Consider the following 18,257-nt stretch of genomic DNA (forward strand, 5'->3'; position numbering starts at 1 on the left):
AGACCTGTTCAACATCCTGGGTCTAGCTCGGGTGCCTAGCCCTGAGCCTCCACTGGCCCAGCCATGTCCCCATTTTTAGTGTGCTACCTCAAGCCCCGCTAGTGTGAATCTGTCTACCTGGGCGGGGAGGGTTATTCCCTGCTGCAGTGTAAACACACTCACTGTGACCTCCAGATGGGATTATTGCAAAGGCAGCAGATAACTGAGGCAAGGTCCACATCAGAGAGAAATGGTCACAGTTGCATTCCCAGGTGTGCATGAGAAAAGAGGCTTTTGGCTATTGGCACCACTTGGAAATATATGTATGAACATGTGTACTGGAGTAGCAGCAATGAATCAATTAAATATGCTAAAGGAGAGCTGGGAAGGCTGGTAATGGGATATAGAGCTCTTCATCTAGGTCACTGGGCTTGAATCCAGACTGTTCAGTAATGAGTCCTTACCATCTGAGGGCTGTTCAGTCACCTATCTAAAATGACTTGGTAGTCCAGTTCCCAGTGGACAAGTATCCACACAACCAAATGTACCTGACAGGTTTGTGGCTAAGCTTGCTCTGCTGTTGCTCATGCTATTCCTGTGGATAAAGGCAGCACTCCGCTCTTGGTGCATGCACCCGTTTGAAGCACTACATTCACTTCAAAAATCTGTTTTTTACAAAAAGATTTTTACATTTATGGAATTGTCAGTCCTGGCTCCAGAACTGAGGGTGACCATTGTGCACAAACCAGGGAATGGCTGGGCCAGGGCATGAGCAGGCAGAGTACAGGGTTTCCCCTTGAAATGTCCTCGGCACCTCCTGTGATATGCTGAGGTTCTCAGTCCCTACTGTCTGCGATGGGAGTTGAGGACACTATAGTGTCTCTTGGGATCAGACCTAAATGAGTTTGTGAGGCATTAGTCATGTCTCAGAGTGGTGCCAGCAGCATCACAGATAACCTTGGAGACAGTGTTATGGAAGAAAGAGCAATATCATGGCGCTTTTCTACACCTACTGTAAAATGAAGGACATGCTAAGTAGAGAAATACTGGGTTCTTGTGTTTGCAGTTTGTGACTGTGGTTCAGGAATAATGGCATGAAGTAGAAACCTAAGGATGTAAACTATTAGTGCACAACTCCTTTAACTTTAACAGAGGATTGTACATGTGTAGGTCCTCATTCCTTGCCATTAGCTGTACTGCTTACTTACTCTTTTATCTTATCTGGAGATCTCACTGAAGGTTTCAATAGGTTTTGTTCTAATCCCAAACATTCCCTTACTAATTTTTGATGTACAGCTTTTCTATGAAATGTTTCCTTATTGAGAGGTATCTCATAAGATAACTTAGTAATAATACATTCCTTCAAAGAAGACTTTATTATGCACATGATCTGCCTACAGGCATAAACACTGAATCAAATATTAAATCTTACCCAGGGTGGATTTTTTTATTAAAAAATAACTACCTGCTACTATACCTGGATGGATGTGTTGGCTTAGCTCAGCCCAGAAAGATGGGAATGCAGGCAGGAGGTGATATTTTTTGGGTACAGCTGACAGGTCCTGTTGTCCTATTCTGTGATTTGGTGTGTTTAGGGAATTCTGAAGCAATAAAGGGTCCCTGATATATCCTGGAAAGCATATATTGCAAAGCAAAGATATGTTACTTGAGATAGGACAGGAGAGAATGTTACATGTATTGGTTATACCTAACTGAAAAACTGAACAATTTTGAAGCCATTTTTCTTCCACGGGTTTTGAAAAGGATGAGTTTGTGTCTGTTCAACAATTTTGATTGTGAAATTTCTAATTTTTTCTGTTTTCAATTTGGCTTTCCCTTCCCCCCGCCCCTCACTTTCATTTTCTTTTTGTTCTCTCACTGAAAAGGGGGAAAAAACCCAATAAAATAAAAACTGGAAAAGATTTTTTTTTAATTTCCAATAATGTTGAAAAATAAAGTTTGAAAAATGGAAATAAAAATATGGCCTTATTTAACAAAATGGAAATTTTTCATGAATATTCATTTTAAAAAATATTTTTTTCAACCATTTCTGATATTGACAGGAATGTGTCTAGTACAGTATATTGGCTCAGATTGTAAACTACACCATATATTGCCTGTAGTTTGCAGGTTATTCAATTGTGTACAGACTGAAGAATTAAAAATACATATGGACCATGAATAAACCTTGATCTATGTAAGATGCTGAAAGTTAGACATTGGCCCAAATCAAAACCTCAGAGCTGAACTCCCCTGAAGTCCGGTAACATTTGGATCCAGATCCAAACTTTGTGATTGTCCTCTGTTGCTATAGTGGACTAAACTAACACCCCTAAATTTGGGGGAAGTTTAGGTCTGACTTAGGATACAAATTTTGCAGCTTGAGCCCACCTCCATTTTGATAGATTTGAGAACGTGAGAAACTTCCACCTCAGTAAGTACAGAACATAGATCTTTTCCATGTTACTTCTCACTTGTATTTAAATTATGAGCATATCAGATACTAGTATTCAGTACTGTAGCTTTCATAAACATTAAGTAAACATAACAAGCAGATCCAATGCAACTCTTGTTGAAATCTGTGTCTTTCCATTGATTTCAAAGGAAATTGGATTAGGCATCTAGAGATGAAGTCTATTCTTTCTGTTTATCATCAAGAAAGGGGTTGGTCTTTTAATTCCACTTGTAACACACAATCACCCAAATGTTAGCTTAGAAATAGTTGCACGAACCTTGCATAACTTTAGGTTCTACTGACCTGCACACTGGAGCCTGTATATAATGCTAGGATCCCAGGTCTGAGAGAGTCTGAAGAGGTACCTCTTGGCTGAATAGCCTGGGCGAATCTGTCGGTCAATCTGGCTATCTGGCTTTTTCAGGAAATGGAGGTGTGGATGCCAAGCTGTCTCTTTCTGATCCTTCTGCAGCAATAATATGCATGGCAAGACTTCAGTTGCGTTAAATTTTTGTTTTTCCCTGCAGCTGATGAGTTGATGTTAATAGATTCTAATGAATAACTCGGGGGAAGAAACCTTGAAGTTGCCTGCGGGCATAGTAGAACAAGCATCTCCAGACGGTAGACTATGATGGGGAAATCACATGATGGTGAGTTTAAAGCAAACAGGTTGGGAGTGCGAGTCTGGAAATTGCCCCCCAAACAAACAAACAAACAAAAACCAACAAGGGAACAATTCAGATCTTCAGCTAAAATTAAATACCAGTGAAGGCTAAAGATAATCTGTCAAGAAAATAGAAGTTATACTCTGGACATCAGGGACTTAATCCTACTACTTTTGATGTTCATGGCTATGCTCCAACTGATTTTATCAAGAGCAGGACCAGGCCATGGATTTTTTATTTATTTATTTATTTTATATCTCTCTACCCATGTGGAAAATGAGAGTGCATTAAATAAAAACTGATCTGGACCTTAGCTGAAATTCCCAACCAAACCCTGGCAGGATGCTGAAGCTTGAAAAAGTTTAGTTAGCTCTCTGATGCTTTCTAATTTTATCAGAGCTCTCATTAATATCATTAATGCAACCAAGTCACTGGGCTTCAAGAACTACCATATTTTCCAATCAAATGTAGTTAAATCAAAGTGTAAGAGTGGTTTAAACAAATACCTTTCTTAAAGTCCCGGAATGTAGACTTAGTTTAAATTTAAATGAGACCACACTGTTCAATAGAATTAGATACTGATAGTTTAAAAGCATCTTGATGGGTCTAGGCCAAAGACCACGCTGCACTATATGCTACCATGTGGGAAACCCAGGTTTAATTCTTTTATTTCTCTTTTGTTGGGTTGTGCACCCATCTATACTAGTCAGATGGGATAAACTCCACTCTCGTAAGGTTTGTAAAGTTTATGCTGTGATTCTGGGACTTGGTGTCCTGGTGCTATGGCTCAGTGTACCGAAGTTGCTTTCAAACATTGTGATGTTGTATTATGGTGTTTTGACACCACACTGCAAAGTGATGCTTCACATGCCCTGGAAATGATTCTGAGAACTTTTTGTGCCTTGCAAGCATGATACTATGAGTAGCAGGCCTACAGAATCCCTACAGGGCATCACACTTTGTCCCTGATTAGGCAGGGAAGGAGCTCTTCATCCTGCCCTGCAGTAACTTTTCTGGCTAGTTAGGAGTAGCATTGAGACATTCCACCAAAGGGAGACCTGTCACTCTTCTTCAGCTGGAAAGACTTGGATGCTGCACATCACAGCCAGCAGGAGTGAAAGTGCTGAAAACAAAGGAGCAACTCAGCATCACACTTGGGAGAGAAAAGCAGTTCTATAACAGATACACTAGAACCTCAGAGTTATGAACACCAGAATTATGAACTGACCAGTCAACCACACACCGCATTGGGAAGCAGAAGTGCGCAATCAGGCAGCAGCAGAGACCGAGACAAAAACAAAAAGAAAGAGAGAAAGCAATTACAGTACAGTAGTGTGTGAAATGTAAACTACTTAAAAAAAAAAAAAGAAAGCAGCATTTTTCTTCTGCATAGTAAAGTTTCAAAGCTGTATTAAGTCAATGTTCAATTGTAAACTTTTGAAAGAACAACCATAACGTCTTGTTCAGAGTTCTGAACAACCTCCATTCCTGAGCTGTTCATAACTCTGAGGTTATACTGTACATATTAATCTCAGTAACATTAAGGATGAAATCCTGGCCCCGTCAAAGTCAATGGCAAAACTCCCAGTGACTTACATAAACGTGAGTGGAATCCAGCTTTATTTATTTTAGAATATAATTATTTAATGGATTTATTGTCTACATTAAGGTAAACTAAATCACTGTTTTCTAATCTTATTTTAAAGCTTTAACAAATCTACCATTCAGATGCCACTAGGGTGGGCAATTTACAAATACCCAGATATGTATCTTTCCCGTTAAGCCATCAGGAGGATACAATACTTGGGTTTTATGAGAAAATCATTTTTTCTATTGGAAGAAAGAAATGGAAAGTAAAATAAGCAAGTAAATATAGGAAATTATAATAACTCCACAAAGGGCAAGTGCAAAGTTGGGAGCAGGGATGAGAGGGGAAGGGCAGCATGAGAGGGAAATAACTGAAAGGGCCCACAGCTGCACTGTAAGAACACAGGATATAGGGTGAGTCTTGGACAGATTAAAATACAATAGGCTGCTGCTATTCACAGGTAATGTAACTATCCCAAACTATGGGGTACAGGAATCTTCAGCTTCCTCTAAAGCATCACCATAGATGTGGAATATTATTTTTGTGTTGGAGGGATGAGGTATGACAAGTTTGTATGTGAGTTCTCCAGAGCTTTGTCTCTCTTGACAACCCTAAATTGCAAGGAACCAGTTGGTCAGACCTTGAAGACTGTAAAACTGTGACAGGAGCCTAAAAAGGAGAGACACAACTAGAACCTTGATACTGCTCCATTTTATAGGCTATGTTAAAATTCCCATTAGCTTCAGGGAGGCAGGGTTGGGTTCTAATTCAGAAGAATTGAATTTTGCCAGTTAGCCAGTTAGCCTCCATTTCTAGTTGACTTAGATTCCATTGAGCTGAATTATTAGCATGTACAAAGTGTCACCGTGCTTCATATAATAGCAGCAGGCATGTTGAGACTCGTCCATTTTCTTTGGTGCCACAGCCAGTTACTGTATGTAATCGCTCTGCTCCTAGGTCCCCGTTTACACTTGTCTCATCGACTACTTGTGTAGGCATTTCTGGCTTCAGTAAATTTCTTCTACCAAGAGTTTTTTTCCCAAATAGGACTTGTTTTGTATTGAAGAATCACACCGTGCCCAGTTGCCTCACTTAATGAAATATTTAAGCCTAAATTTTCAAGTGTCCACTAATTTTGAGCATCTCAAATTGAAGGCCCTTCTTGATGCACTTAGAGTCTGACTTTCACCCACAACTCCAGTTGAAGTCAGGTCCTGTGTTGGGCATCTGGAAACTGAGGCACCTGTGTGTATGAATCGTTGAAAATGTGAACCTTAGCTTTTACTGAACATAGGAAAAGTTTCCAATTAAAGAGAGAGGAAAAACAAGTCTAACTCTCCCTTTGGAAACTGCTCCCCTGCACAGCTCTACCTCCAGGCTCAATAAACTAAATGTATTTGCAGGCTAGAACCTCACTTGTAGCATTTTGAAATTTCACAGTGTTGTAATTGTAGGGGTCATGACCTAACAAGGAGTTGTGTGGGGGGTAGGGGGGTGGGTTGCAAGGTTAATGTAGGGCAAGTTGCGCTACTGCTACTCTTACTTCTGTGCTGCTGCTGAGAGCAGTGGCTGCTGGCCTGGAGCCTAGCTCTGAAGGCAAATGAAAATGTGTCAGTTGGGAGACCCCAGAATAGTCAGTAACGTGATGCTTGAGGGCACTCACCTGGGATGTGGGAGATCCAGGTTTAAGTCCCTGCTCTGCCTGATTCGGTTTTCACAGGAACTCTCCTAGAGCTCTGAGGACCACTATTAATCACCCACAGACACTGCTCCCAAACTCTACTTTTTTGGTGACCTACCTTCTGGATAAAGAGGGCAGGATGGACCTCCCTTTGGAGTTCAACAGTGCTATCTCCTTCAACACCACTCTACGTTGTCCAGAAGGGTTGTGGCAGACTGATATGAGGTGCCCCCTTCCTCAAAGGGACTAAACATATGGCCTGCACGCTGTTCTTACCTCTTGCTGGTTTGGTGAAGGAAAGCTTTTACCCATGTCCCCCCTATTATAGAGCAAAGCATTAACCACAAGATACTAGCTGGCTCCTTCATTGACAACAGAAAAAAATTAAATCTATCTCAAGAGTAGTTACAAAAATGAGCAATTTTTACTACTATGATGGCTCATAACTCTGTTTCAATAGCAGAGCATTGTTACAGCTGAAGATAGCATAATGGGTTAATCCCAGCCCCATTTCTTCAGACCTCCTGTGACCACGTGATTTGCAAATGCCTGAAAATATCCCTGCTCAATTCTAATTGTTTGCGGCAGTCAGCACATGATTTCATGTGTTTGGTCACAGCAGTATTCATTTTCTCTTCTTTTAATCTTTGAATGTCATGCCTGGTTTCACTAATGTAGATCATGATGACACAGTAGGCAGTGATTTCATTTAAGATGTTTTGCCTTGACTCCAGAAGTGTGGATTCCTTGTGGGATGGCCAATATTTATTAATGGTATCCTAGGGTTTTTAAAGGGAAAGCTATATCACAGACCATTACAGCCAGTTTAATCTATTCCAAAATGCTGGATGCATTAGGCAAGAGCTACTTTGATTGGACTGAGGTCTTCCTCATTAGTCCAGATGCTGGTTCAGAAGATTTACTGAAGGCTGTCTCCTTTTAAAGAGCTCACTTTTGATCCCTAAAGGATATCTTCACTCTGGAGGGGAGGGATAGCTCAGTGGTTTGAGCATTGGCCTGCTAAACCCAGGGTTGTGAGTTCAATCATTGAGGGGACCATTTAGGGATCTGGGGCAAAAATCTGTCTGGGGATTGATCCTGCTTTGAGCAGGGGGTTGGACTAGATGACCTCCTGAGGTCCCTTCCAACCCTAATATTCTATGATGTGATGGAGCTGAGATAGGGCTGCTCTTCTGACATAAATGCTGCTACTGAAGTAATTAAAAAACAACAAGAAGTCCCATAATTAGGAGAGTGCAAAATGTTAATTCCTGAATATGCAGGGGTTGAATTTCCTGGGACTTTTCCAAATATTTAATTGGGGTCATCAGTGTGCACTCTTATATCTAAAGTTAAATTCTCATATCATAAGCAGAGAAGTTGGATTAATATTTTAACTGTAAATTTGGGGTTGGAGGGGTCATTACTTGGGATTATTTCCAGGGTTCTGAACATATTTTGTCCAGAATTCTTTGTATCTGAGATCATTTTAATCAGACAAATTGTTTAATAGTACTTACTATTTACACTTTGCTACTGCAGTAGAGCTGAAGTATTTGAGGTGTCTCCTAAAGTTTTACCTACTTAAGTTATTAAGCTTTGGCATTTGGCTTTTTAGAGACTATGTGTATGTGTGTTGCATATAGTGAAAATGACAATTCCATAAATACTTGTTATATAAAACTAGATTATACGAACACATGGTCTTTGGGGGGCAGGGACTGTCTTTTTATCTTGTGTTTGTACAATGCCGTTACAATGGGAATACAGACTCTAAATGCTACTGCAATTCAGATAATTAATAAAGCAGGATTTGTCAAAAACAAATTCTGGACATCCATGAGGCAACTATTGAAGCAACTAAACATTTTTTGCAAAATATCAATAATTTGGCGCCTTCTCTTTTTTCTCTTTGTACATTATAATTACGTTAACATTGGAATGGCTGCACACATTTGTTGTATATTTGTGGTAGCTATAGATTTAAAATGGAATGTAATAGGGGACTGGATGGTAGCCATGATACTGGTAAATGGGCTCTGGATCTCCCCACATGTAGGTTGCTGGTTCGAATCTGAGTCAGAAAGATAGTGACTGAAAGTTGCTACTAACTGATGTCTATTCAGTTTGTGTGTGTGTGTGCATGTGTGTGCGTGTGTGTGTGTCTGAATGTATTGGTGTTCAGTTCCTAGTGTACAGTAGGTCATTTGCATAATTGTTGACCGACAAAACAGAGAGTTCAAGCTTGGAATAAGAGTGAACACTAAACACTACTCTCTCCAGACCTACCCTGCAAGCCGCAGCGTTGACTTTTTGGGGGGCAGAGGGATGGGGGGCAGGAGCAGGAGATCCTTTCAATGGCAAGGCTAATAATCTCAATTTAGTTTTGCAACTGAGAAGTTTCTAGCTGTTCTGTGAAAATCTCATGGCTGAAAGGTCAGTGGCAGTGATCTTTCCTGCTCGTGACTATCCTCACCACAACTGCATGAGGTGATTGTGGGGTCTACAAAGCCAGTGGCCGTGGGTCCCCCGAAATTTTGGGAGAATTTTGGGCTGGAGTTTGTTTGGGGATAGGGGCACCTGGGTTGCCACAAATGATACTAGAACTTCTGTGAGTTCCCTCCTGCTTCCTCCTGAGCTGCTGGTGCAACTTTGGCTATAAACTGGAGAGAAAAATTGGATTTGTGTTTAAGACACTGGATTGGGACTTGGGAGGTCTGGGTTTAATGCCCAGCTCTGCCACTGACTCCCTGTGTGATCTTGGGCAAGCCACTTGGCCTTTCTGGGCCATCTGTTCCTCATCTGTATAAAATGACAATAAAATTTCCTTTCTCTCTGTCTTGACTGTTTAGACTGCTCAGAGACAGCCTCAGTTTGGGGTTGCACAATTCCTGGCAGAGCTGGGCCCTGATTTTGGCTGGGGCTTCTAGGTGCTACTTAATACAAACAATAATAAACAGTGGGGTTGGCCGCAGGCACAGAAAGGCTGAAGACAACGCTCTGGCCCCTTATGTATGGCCTATACACACTCATTTGTGTTTTGCTTTGTGAGTGCTCCGAGGACTTCTGTCATTCACCTCCTGAGGCCTGTCCTTACCCTCTTGCTCCTACTGTTGGTTGCTTGACAACAATGTTGAGGGATATTAGTGGCAATGGAGTGGTGTGAGGAAGCTTTCTCCACTGACCAACATGTGCTTGATTTGCAGATACACAGAGAATTATGTATTTCAGTGCTGTCCAGTTGCCACCTTTCCATTAGCACTCAGCTCATGTTGTTAAAAGGTACAAGTTATTGTAAAAGAAAAGTAAATACCTCTGTGGGTAGACTGAAAATCAGGGAGGAAAGGGCTTAGAAGAAGAACTTGAGAATACTGTGTCTGACACAGCGGCTAGGTAAATGCAGTGACATGGTCTTCATGGAGAAGTAATTCTCTTAACTATTTCATTTCCCAACTAAGGATTAAATGCTGCCTTCTGATGCTGTCTTGCAGGAAATATTTACTAATCAGAGCCTGATTTTTTTCAGAAGTGCTGAATATCTGCAGCTCCCATTGACTGTTCAGAGGGAGAAGCAAGAACTCAACACTTCTTAATATCAGGCCTAACTGTGTGGTAGCCATTGTGAAGGCTGGATTCTGTGCTGTTATTACTGATGGTAGATGGAATGTATGGAACTGGCTCTGCAAGGTGCTGTCTCTTCTTTTTCCTCCCCACCATCCCTGACACTCAGGGCACCCTTCCAAAATCTATTCAACAAGCCTCCACCCACACAGAATTCCTGTCTCCCTAAAAATGCACTTCTGCAGCATTGTCTACTGAGGCTTTATTAAACAAATTGTGAACTATCAATACACTGTGAACCAGATCCCTGGCCCCATTCTGGCCTGTTTGCACCCAGCAGCAGAAAGGGGTGCAAAGCCAGTTTAATAGGCCTCCTGAGGATTCTCCCACTAGGGAGAAGGCCCTGATGGTATAGAGCCAGACAAGAGTTTAATGGGAATAGGCAGGGAAAAGAGGCCATGGCTAGAGAGCTCCCTCACTTCAGCAGTTTTCAGCTGCTAGAATGACCCCTTGGGGCCACAGGCAGCCAAGTGCAACGTGCAGCAACCCCAACCTGCATTATGTTATTCTGGGGCTGAGCAGTCCTCAGGTGACCCAGGATCAGGGAACCACAAAGATGGCACAAAGTCATATTTTCACAGAACCCTCACAGCTACACCAGATGCTGCTATGGCCCAGCTGAGGATCTGGACCAGCATGTATTAAGTGGGCAACCATGTAATAGAGTCATAGCTCATGTCTCACGCCAGGGGCACTGATCAGATGGTTTTGGTCCCTGAGCGAGGACACAGATGTGGAGGACAGGCTCTTTTTGCCTTCACTGCCCACAAGCACAATCAAACCCCATATATGAACCTTTCAGTCTCTGACACTGATCTTTATAGCACAATATATGACAGTGACATGCACAACCACTTCTTGGGCTTGGCTCTTAAAACATTTAGTCAGCTCTGACTCTTCTTATAATTATATTTATGTATTTGACAGGGAGTGTGAGAATACATGATGTTGGGTGAAGATCCCTGATGTTTGATATTCACCTTCGCTTACTAGGAGGCTGTGTCATCAGCAAAGTAATGCATCAGATGTGAGTTAAATTTGCAGACTTACTGTCATACACACACATCTCTCCATATACAGATAATTGTGTGTGTATATGTGGTGATGAGGGATGTTGTAAAAAAAATTGCTACAAATCTGGGATGAGCTCATTACTTCATGAACAGTGGAGCCAAGATAGAGTTATGCAAGTCTTCCCAGACAAGTGGCAGTAACAACTATATGGTACATCACACCATCATGTGTTTTGTTGTGGTTAGATACTATGTCTTTGTCTTCTTAAAAATCTCACTCCATATTTTCCCCTTTGAAGTAGGGTTTTAGTTACTACAACATAGAAAGAATCATGTCATGGGTATGGGTGGAACTTAGTGATGTTCACAAGTGATATCATATAATAGTTTGAGATGTAGACCATAGCTTGGGAAAGAGAAAAGTTTATGTGATTATGATCATGTGGCATGAGAATGGTTGGCTGACAGATGAGCAACACTTGCTTTTTGAGGTCAAGGATGAAAAATGTCATTTTAGCATGAAAATTTCCCCACTTTATATAAACAGGGGAGGCTTGACCCTCACCAAGGCTGTTTGAGACCAATCCCAGGAGTGAAATCCTGGCTCCATTAAAGTCCAATGGCAAAACTCCAGTTGATTTTAATAGAGCCAAGATTTCACCCCACGTTGGCTTCAGGGGAAAGGCTACCGCTGCCATCTGTGTTGAGTTACAGAAGGGCGAGATTCACCCTGTATCAGGGGCCCACACAGAGCCTAGTGATCACTTTATCCCCTCTTAAGCCCTCAAAACCGGAACATGTAAAATTGCAACGCATATGTAAATCTACCAGAGAGCGCTTACAGGGAAGAGAAGAACAAGGTGTTGCTTGTGTGTTTGCTTGAATACAGAATCAGGTTTTTTCCTATTGGGAACTTGCTTTCTTCAGTTCAAAAATACATTATCAGGACTCCTGGAATCCACTTGTGTTAAAGTCCAGAAGAGCAGGATTAGCATTTTAAGGTATCTCATGCAGTCTCAATTCTGGTAGTGAAAGAACCATCCTGTGTGCTCTTACCTGTCTGCCTCCATATGCCAAAATGGCTCTTGTCAAATCTTGGAGCGTGTGCAATTCAATTTGTAGCTTATTCCTTCTGTGTCTGAGGCCTTGCTGGCCACTCATCCCTCCTCTTTGTTTCCATGATGGCTCTGCTAAATCTTCAGAGTAGAGAACCAGCGCACCAGTTTTTGTGCTGTAGGTTTTAGGAAGATACAGACCCCAGCAGCCCTTCATAAACTGCCTCTCATTCAGTAATCTGCTGACATGGCCATAACCTTCATGAGACTTCCAGTTCAGATAATCCTAGCATGGAAAAAATTAAAACATAGGATAGACTTTGGAGGGCAAATAATCTTTCTCACCCTGGGGTTGAGAGTATGTGGCTTACCAAATACACAGGAAATTATTCTTTGCTTATATGCTTATACCACTCTGGCCTTACTTAGTGAATTTAGGATTTGACCCAACGTGAACACTGAATTGTTTGCTAAGGTTTTACTCTATTCTTAAGGTACCTATACCTTATATGGCGGTGTGTAGTGTACAGACACTGCACGCCCAGCTAGTTTGGGTATAAATAGCACTGCAGACAGTGAGTCATAGCTTAGGCAAGTAGAGTAGAATAGAGTGCCCTATATGCCTGAACCCCCAGGACATATACCCTACACAGCTCTCTACATGTCCAAGCAGTGCCTCATACGTCTACACTGCTATTTTTAGCAGCGTAGTGTTCTGCTGTCTCCCTGCTGCTGGAGCCTTTCACTGCTGTGTGTAGCTGCACATGCTCTACACACCGCTAGAAGTGTAGGCAAGGCTTTACTGGGGCTGGACTATCACTGACATTACTGAGCACTTTCATTGACTTCTCAATTTGAGGACCAAAGCCCAGTCTTTTGTAGATGAAAATTTAATAGAAATTTCCCTTTAGATATGTGTGGGAACGCTTTATGACACTTTATCTTAGGACAAATCTTTAGGTGACAAATCTGAGGAACTGTCCCAGATTGAGGTGTCATTAGAGGAGGATTTGGAACAAATTGATAAATTAAAAAGTAATAAGTCACCAGGAAGAGATGGTATTCACCCAAGAGTTCTGAAATAATTCAAATGTGAAATTGCAGAACTACTAACGGTGATCGGTAACCTATCATTTAAATCAGCTTCTGTACCAAATGACTGGCGGATAGTTAACATGATGCCAGTTTTCAAAAAGGGCTCCAGAGGTGATCCTGGCAATTACAGGCCAGTAAGCCTGACTTCAGTACCGAGCAAACTGGTTGAAACCATAGTAATGAACAGAATTGTAAGACACATAGATGAACATAATTTGTTGGGGAAGAGTCAACATGGTTTTTGTAAAGGGAAATCATGCTTCACCTATCTATTAGAATTCTCTGAGGGGTCAACAGCATGTGGACAAGGGGAATCCAGTGGATATAGTGTACTTAGATTTTCAGAAACTCTTTGACAAGGTCCCTCACCCAAAGGCTTTTAAGCAAAGTAAGATGTCATGGGGTAAGAGGGAAGGTCCTCTCATGGATTGGTAACTGGTTAAAAGATAGGAAACAAAGGGTAGGAATAAATGGTCAGTTTTCAGAATGGAGAGAGATAAATAGTGGTGTCCCCTAGGGGTCTGTACTGGGACCAGTGCTGTGAACATATTCAGAAATGATCTGAAAGAAGGGGTAAACAGTGAAGTGGCAAAATTTGCAGATGATACAAAACTACTAAAATAATTAAATCCAAAGCAGACTGCAAAGAGCTATAAAGAGATCTCTCAAAACTGACTGGATAACAAAATGGCAGATGAAATTCAGTGTTGATAAATGCAAAGTCCTTCATGTTGGAAAACCATAACCCAACTATACATATGCAATGATGGGTTCTAAATTAGCTGTTACCACTCAAGAGGGCGATCTTGAAGTCATTGTGAATAGTTCTCTGAAAACATCCACCCAATGTGCAGCAGCCGTCAAAAAAGTCAACAGAATGTTGGGAATCATTAAGAAAGGAATAGATAATAAGACAGAAAATATCATATTGCCTCTATATAAATCCATGGTACGCCCACATCTTGAATACTGTGTGCAGATGTGGTCATCCATCTCAAAAAAGACATATTGGAATTGGAAAAGGTTCAGAAAAGGGCAACAAAAATGATTAGTGGTATGGAACAGCTTCCATATGAGGAGAGATTAATAAGATTGGGACTTTTTACCTTGGAAAAGAGACAACTAAGAAGGGATATGATAGAGGTCTATAAAATCATGGAGAAAGTAAATAAGGAAGTATTATTTGCTCCTCATAACACAAGAACTAGAGGTCACCAAATGAAATTAATAGGCAGCAGATTTAATACAAACAAAAGGAATGTATTTCTTCACACAACACACAGTCAACCTGTGGAACTTCTTGCCAGAGGATCTTGTGAAGGCCAAGACTATAACAGGGTTCAAAAAAGAACTAGATAAATTCATGGAAGATAGGTCCATCAATGGCTATTAGTGTCCCTAGCCTCTCTTTGCTAGAAGCTGGGAATGGGCAACAGGGGATGGATCACTTGATGATTACCTGTTCTGTTCATTCCCTCTGGAGCATATTGGCCACTGTTAGAAGACAGGCTATTGGGCTAGATGTACCTTTGATCTGACCCAGTATGGCCGTTCCTATGTTCTTATGACCAACAGATCTCGTGGGCTGTGGAATGGGCTCAAGAAATGGTAATCCATTGCTTCAGATATTTCATACCAGATTAGACACAAACCCAAGCAAATGTACTATAGGGGACTATCCTGTATTGGCAAGGAGCTTGGGCTGGATGAACTATTATCACTTTTTCATCTCTAATTTATATGATTCAGCACAAAAAGTTTTTCTTAGAGCGTTTACATACCTTAAAAAGTGATATTTATAGCAGAGTACTTATTCTGCTAAGAAAAGTGATGGATGTCAGTTGATAATCCTAAATTCTAAAGTCAATGTTCATATTGATCCTTAATATAACATACCACCCCATTTTTTAAAGGCCCTCCAAAATGAGAGTCTGGATTAAAACAATATTGTGAACTATGTTAATTTTACTAGATCAGAACTCCAAATCCATTAGGATGAGAGGGCATTTTGTTATACCAAAACAGGTTTTTTCCAGTAGTAAATTAATGGTTTTGAAATGTAAAAACTAACTTACCAGATTTCTTTAGTAATTAAAAACAATTGCAATTCATTGTCTATTTATGTTCTTAATGCCTTCCCTTTCTGTAGCATCATTAAAATAATATCATTTATTTGGGGCATGGGCTGTTTTAGCATTTTGTATGTCTAGCATTCTTAATGTCTAGCACAATGGGGCTCTGATCCCTGATTGGGGCCTATTATTGGTATCATAATAGAAATAATAATAATAATAAATATTGCCTAACACCAGAGGCCCAAATAAGGATCAGGACCCCACTGTGTTGGATGTTCTATGAACAGATCTGAAGACCTTGTTCCTGCCCCAAACAGCTTCCTCTTTTTTAAAATCTCTTTTAAATCTTCTGTTACTTTTAGATGGGGTGAAAGTAAGTCAGGGGCATCCCTGAACCAGCCCTTCCAGGCTGCCTGGCCTGTGCTGCCTGGGGCTCCTGTGTTGATTTAAAGGTTTGGGGCTCCAGATACCACTAGTGCACTAGCGGCAGCAGCGTCCAGAGCCCTGGGCCCTTTTAAATCACTGGCCCCAGGGCAACTGCTCCCTTTGCCCCCCCCATCGGCAAAATGGACAGGGACATTAAAGCACTGCAGGGTCCTTTGCCACAGCAGCGCTTTAACATTGCTGTGCCTTCCCCCCTCCCCTGTCAGCAGCCCTGCCGATACAGACCCTACCAGCAGGGCCGCCGACGGGGGGAAAGGGAAGCAACGTTAAAGCGCTGTGGAGGAAGCGCTTTAAGGATGGTCCTTTGCAGTGGCTGCACTCTGAGGATCCTTAAAGCACTTCCACAGCAAAGGACCATCCTTAAAGCGGTGCCGTCGCAGTGCTTTTAGGTTGCTGCCTTTCCCCCCTCCTGCTGTCGGCAGCCCTGCCGGTAGGGACCCTACCAGCAGGACTGCCAACAGGGGAAGCAGAAGGGGCAGGAACATTAAAGCGCTGTCGCCACAGTGCTTTAATGTAGGCTGGGTATGTGCAGTGTGGGTTCTTACCAGTACGCCGTACTGGCTCACTTTCACCCCTGCTCTTAGAAGCCCTTATTTATTGATCAGTTTGTAAAGCAGAGTAGTACCATGCACAGCAACCGTAAGGTGGTCTGATAAGGGTTTCTTCAAGCATGGGATCTGTCTCAAGTACTTTGAGTCTTTACAGTGTGCTGGATGGCAATGCGGAACATTTTATAACAGAGTATGATGATTTACTTCGGAAGAATCTTCAGACCCTACTCTTTTTATCCTGAGATGCTATCCACTGCACTCAAATACTACCGTGATGGGTGTCTTAAAAATAGCATAGTAAGTAAGGTAGACAGACTTGGTATGCCTTTGAATGAGGTAGTTAGACGTGGCTCTGATGTGTCAGTGGTCATAGACCATGAAGAGAGATATGGAACATAGCCATGTAACAGTTTCCCTAGTAAAAACACTGACCTGGTAGGTGAGATTCATTAGAGAATCTCAAATTAGTCATAAGTTTCCAAATTGTTCTATTAATAGATGCATTCACATACTCTTCTTGACTTAAAGCTACAGTACCATTGTTGGTTTCTCAACTACATAAAATTTCATTACATGATGATAATTACTCTCACTAATAACTACGCTTGGTTCCCATGGTTTGTACTGTAGAGAATTGAAATGGCAGCCCCCAGCTACTCCGTGCTAGTAAGATGACTTAACATGCAAACAAGGCCAATTCTTCCCTCCTACACTCTGGTCCAAATCTACTGATGTAAATAAGATGAAATGACAGATTTTGATTTCCATTACACTGGTACAAACTTTGAGTAACTCAACTGCTTTCAGTGGAATTACCCCAGTGTAACTGAAATTAGACTATGATCCACATTCCTTAAAAAAAAATATTTTTCTGATTTGCAGTTGGTCACACTAAGGTAATTCTGAAGTCCAAGTGCCATTATATAAAATACTTTATGGCATAAGATTGGTGATAGGAATTCACTGTTTTAACTATAACTTTAATGTATATATTTTTAGCGAAGTGAATCTATGATTTTAGCTGCTGTAAAATTGCTTTGGACTGTGCAATTTCTGTAAGATAAACAAAATATTATTTAAACTTCAGCTATATGATTCTGATTCAGAACAACTCCATGCAGATCTCAGAATTGACGTGTATGCCTAGTAATCAATTAGTCTAATATTCAACAAAAAACAAACAATAAGGATATTTCCTGAAGAATCTATTTCTTTATATTTAGGTTTCTTCCTCTGGATTTCTCAGTACAAGTTTCTGTTTCTTTAACCTGCGTGCAAAGCATTCGGGTTCAAGATTCTCCAGTTTTAATTACAGCAGGCATACATACTTCTTAAGTTACTAAGGCATTTTAATTTCAACAACAAATAAGACATCATTGAAAAAAATTCTATCTCCATAATAGTTATTTCAATATTAGTTAAAATCACAGAACAGAAAATTACTGTACAATTCATAATGGTTTGTTTGCTGCACTTTTGTAACCAGGACTCACCTCTGGTTCAAAGTGCACCTCCAATTTCTCCTGGGTTTTTTTGACCACCTGTCCAGTACCACGGCTTAATAGGGAGAGATTGGGCATTTTTCCTTAGTGACCTTTCATCTTGCCTCTAAAACTGTAAACTTGTTATCAGAGCAGTCTGCAAGAGAGCTTTGTAAACAAGATCTTTGTTATGAAATATGATGATTTATAGATCAGCTCTTCCTTAATGTGCAGCTCCGAATAGCAAAAAAGCCTCACTGGGTTTCTGGAGTCCTCAGTCTCCTTCACAGTTCTAAGTGGAGTCAAATTACTTTTCTCCTGCCTGTTCTGTGCACTTGTTGTTCTTTCTGTTCTGGTTGCTTTGGTACATCTAGGGATTTGTGAAACACAACCATCCTTTTTATTGTGATCAGAGGTTGTTTGTCTGTCGCTATGGCAACAAAAGGAAATTAAGTTCCTTAAACCAGCGAGAGTGTGTGAAAGAGCAGAGATATTCAAAGGGCCAGGCTTGGATTTCAAGGATGTGCTGCCGTGCAATAATCACCCCTAGCTGA

The 18,257-nt window shown here is 41.1% G+C and overlaps 1 protein-coding gene across 9 annotated transcripts in view; it reads right to left on the reverse strand.

Annotated features, from left to right (window-relative positions):
* KIAA2012 (KIAA2012 ortholog) overlaps positions 1-18,053 on the reverse strand; it is a 93,099-nt gene extending 75,046 nt beyond the window's left edge. For 7 of the 9 annotated variants that reach the window (XM_030580321.1, XM_030580314.1, XM_030580320.1 and 4 more), the window contains exons 1-4: positions 17,716-18,053; positions 12,059-12,343; positions 2,738-2,900; positions 1,445-1,609 (exon numbers count right to left, since the gene is read on the reverse strand). In XM_030580321.1, coding sequence (XP_030436181.1) covers positions 1,445-1,609; positions 2,738-2,900; positions 12,059-12,343; positions 17,716-17,802 — 700 coding nt within the window. In that variant the 5' untranslated portion in view covers positions 17,803-18,053. The remainder of the gene's footprint in view (positions 1-1,444; positions 1,610-2,737; positions 2,901-12,058; positions 12,344-17,715) is intronic. The other 2 variants (XM_030580317.1, XM_030580316.1) reach the window with 1 other exon arrangement.
* Positions 18,054-18,257: the final 204 nt, after the last annotated feature.

The sequence above is a fragment of the Gopherus evgoodei genome, chromosome 11 (assembly GCF_007399415.2).
Source record: "Gopherus evgoodei ecotype Sinaloan lineage chromosome 11, rGopEvg1_v1.p, whole genome shotgun sequence".
NCBI classification, from domain to species: Eukaryota; Metazoa; Chordata; order Testudines; family Testudinidae; genus Gopherus; species Gopherus evgoodei.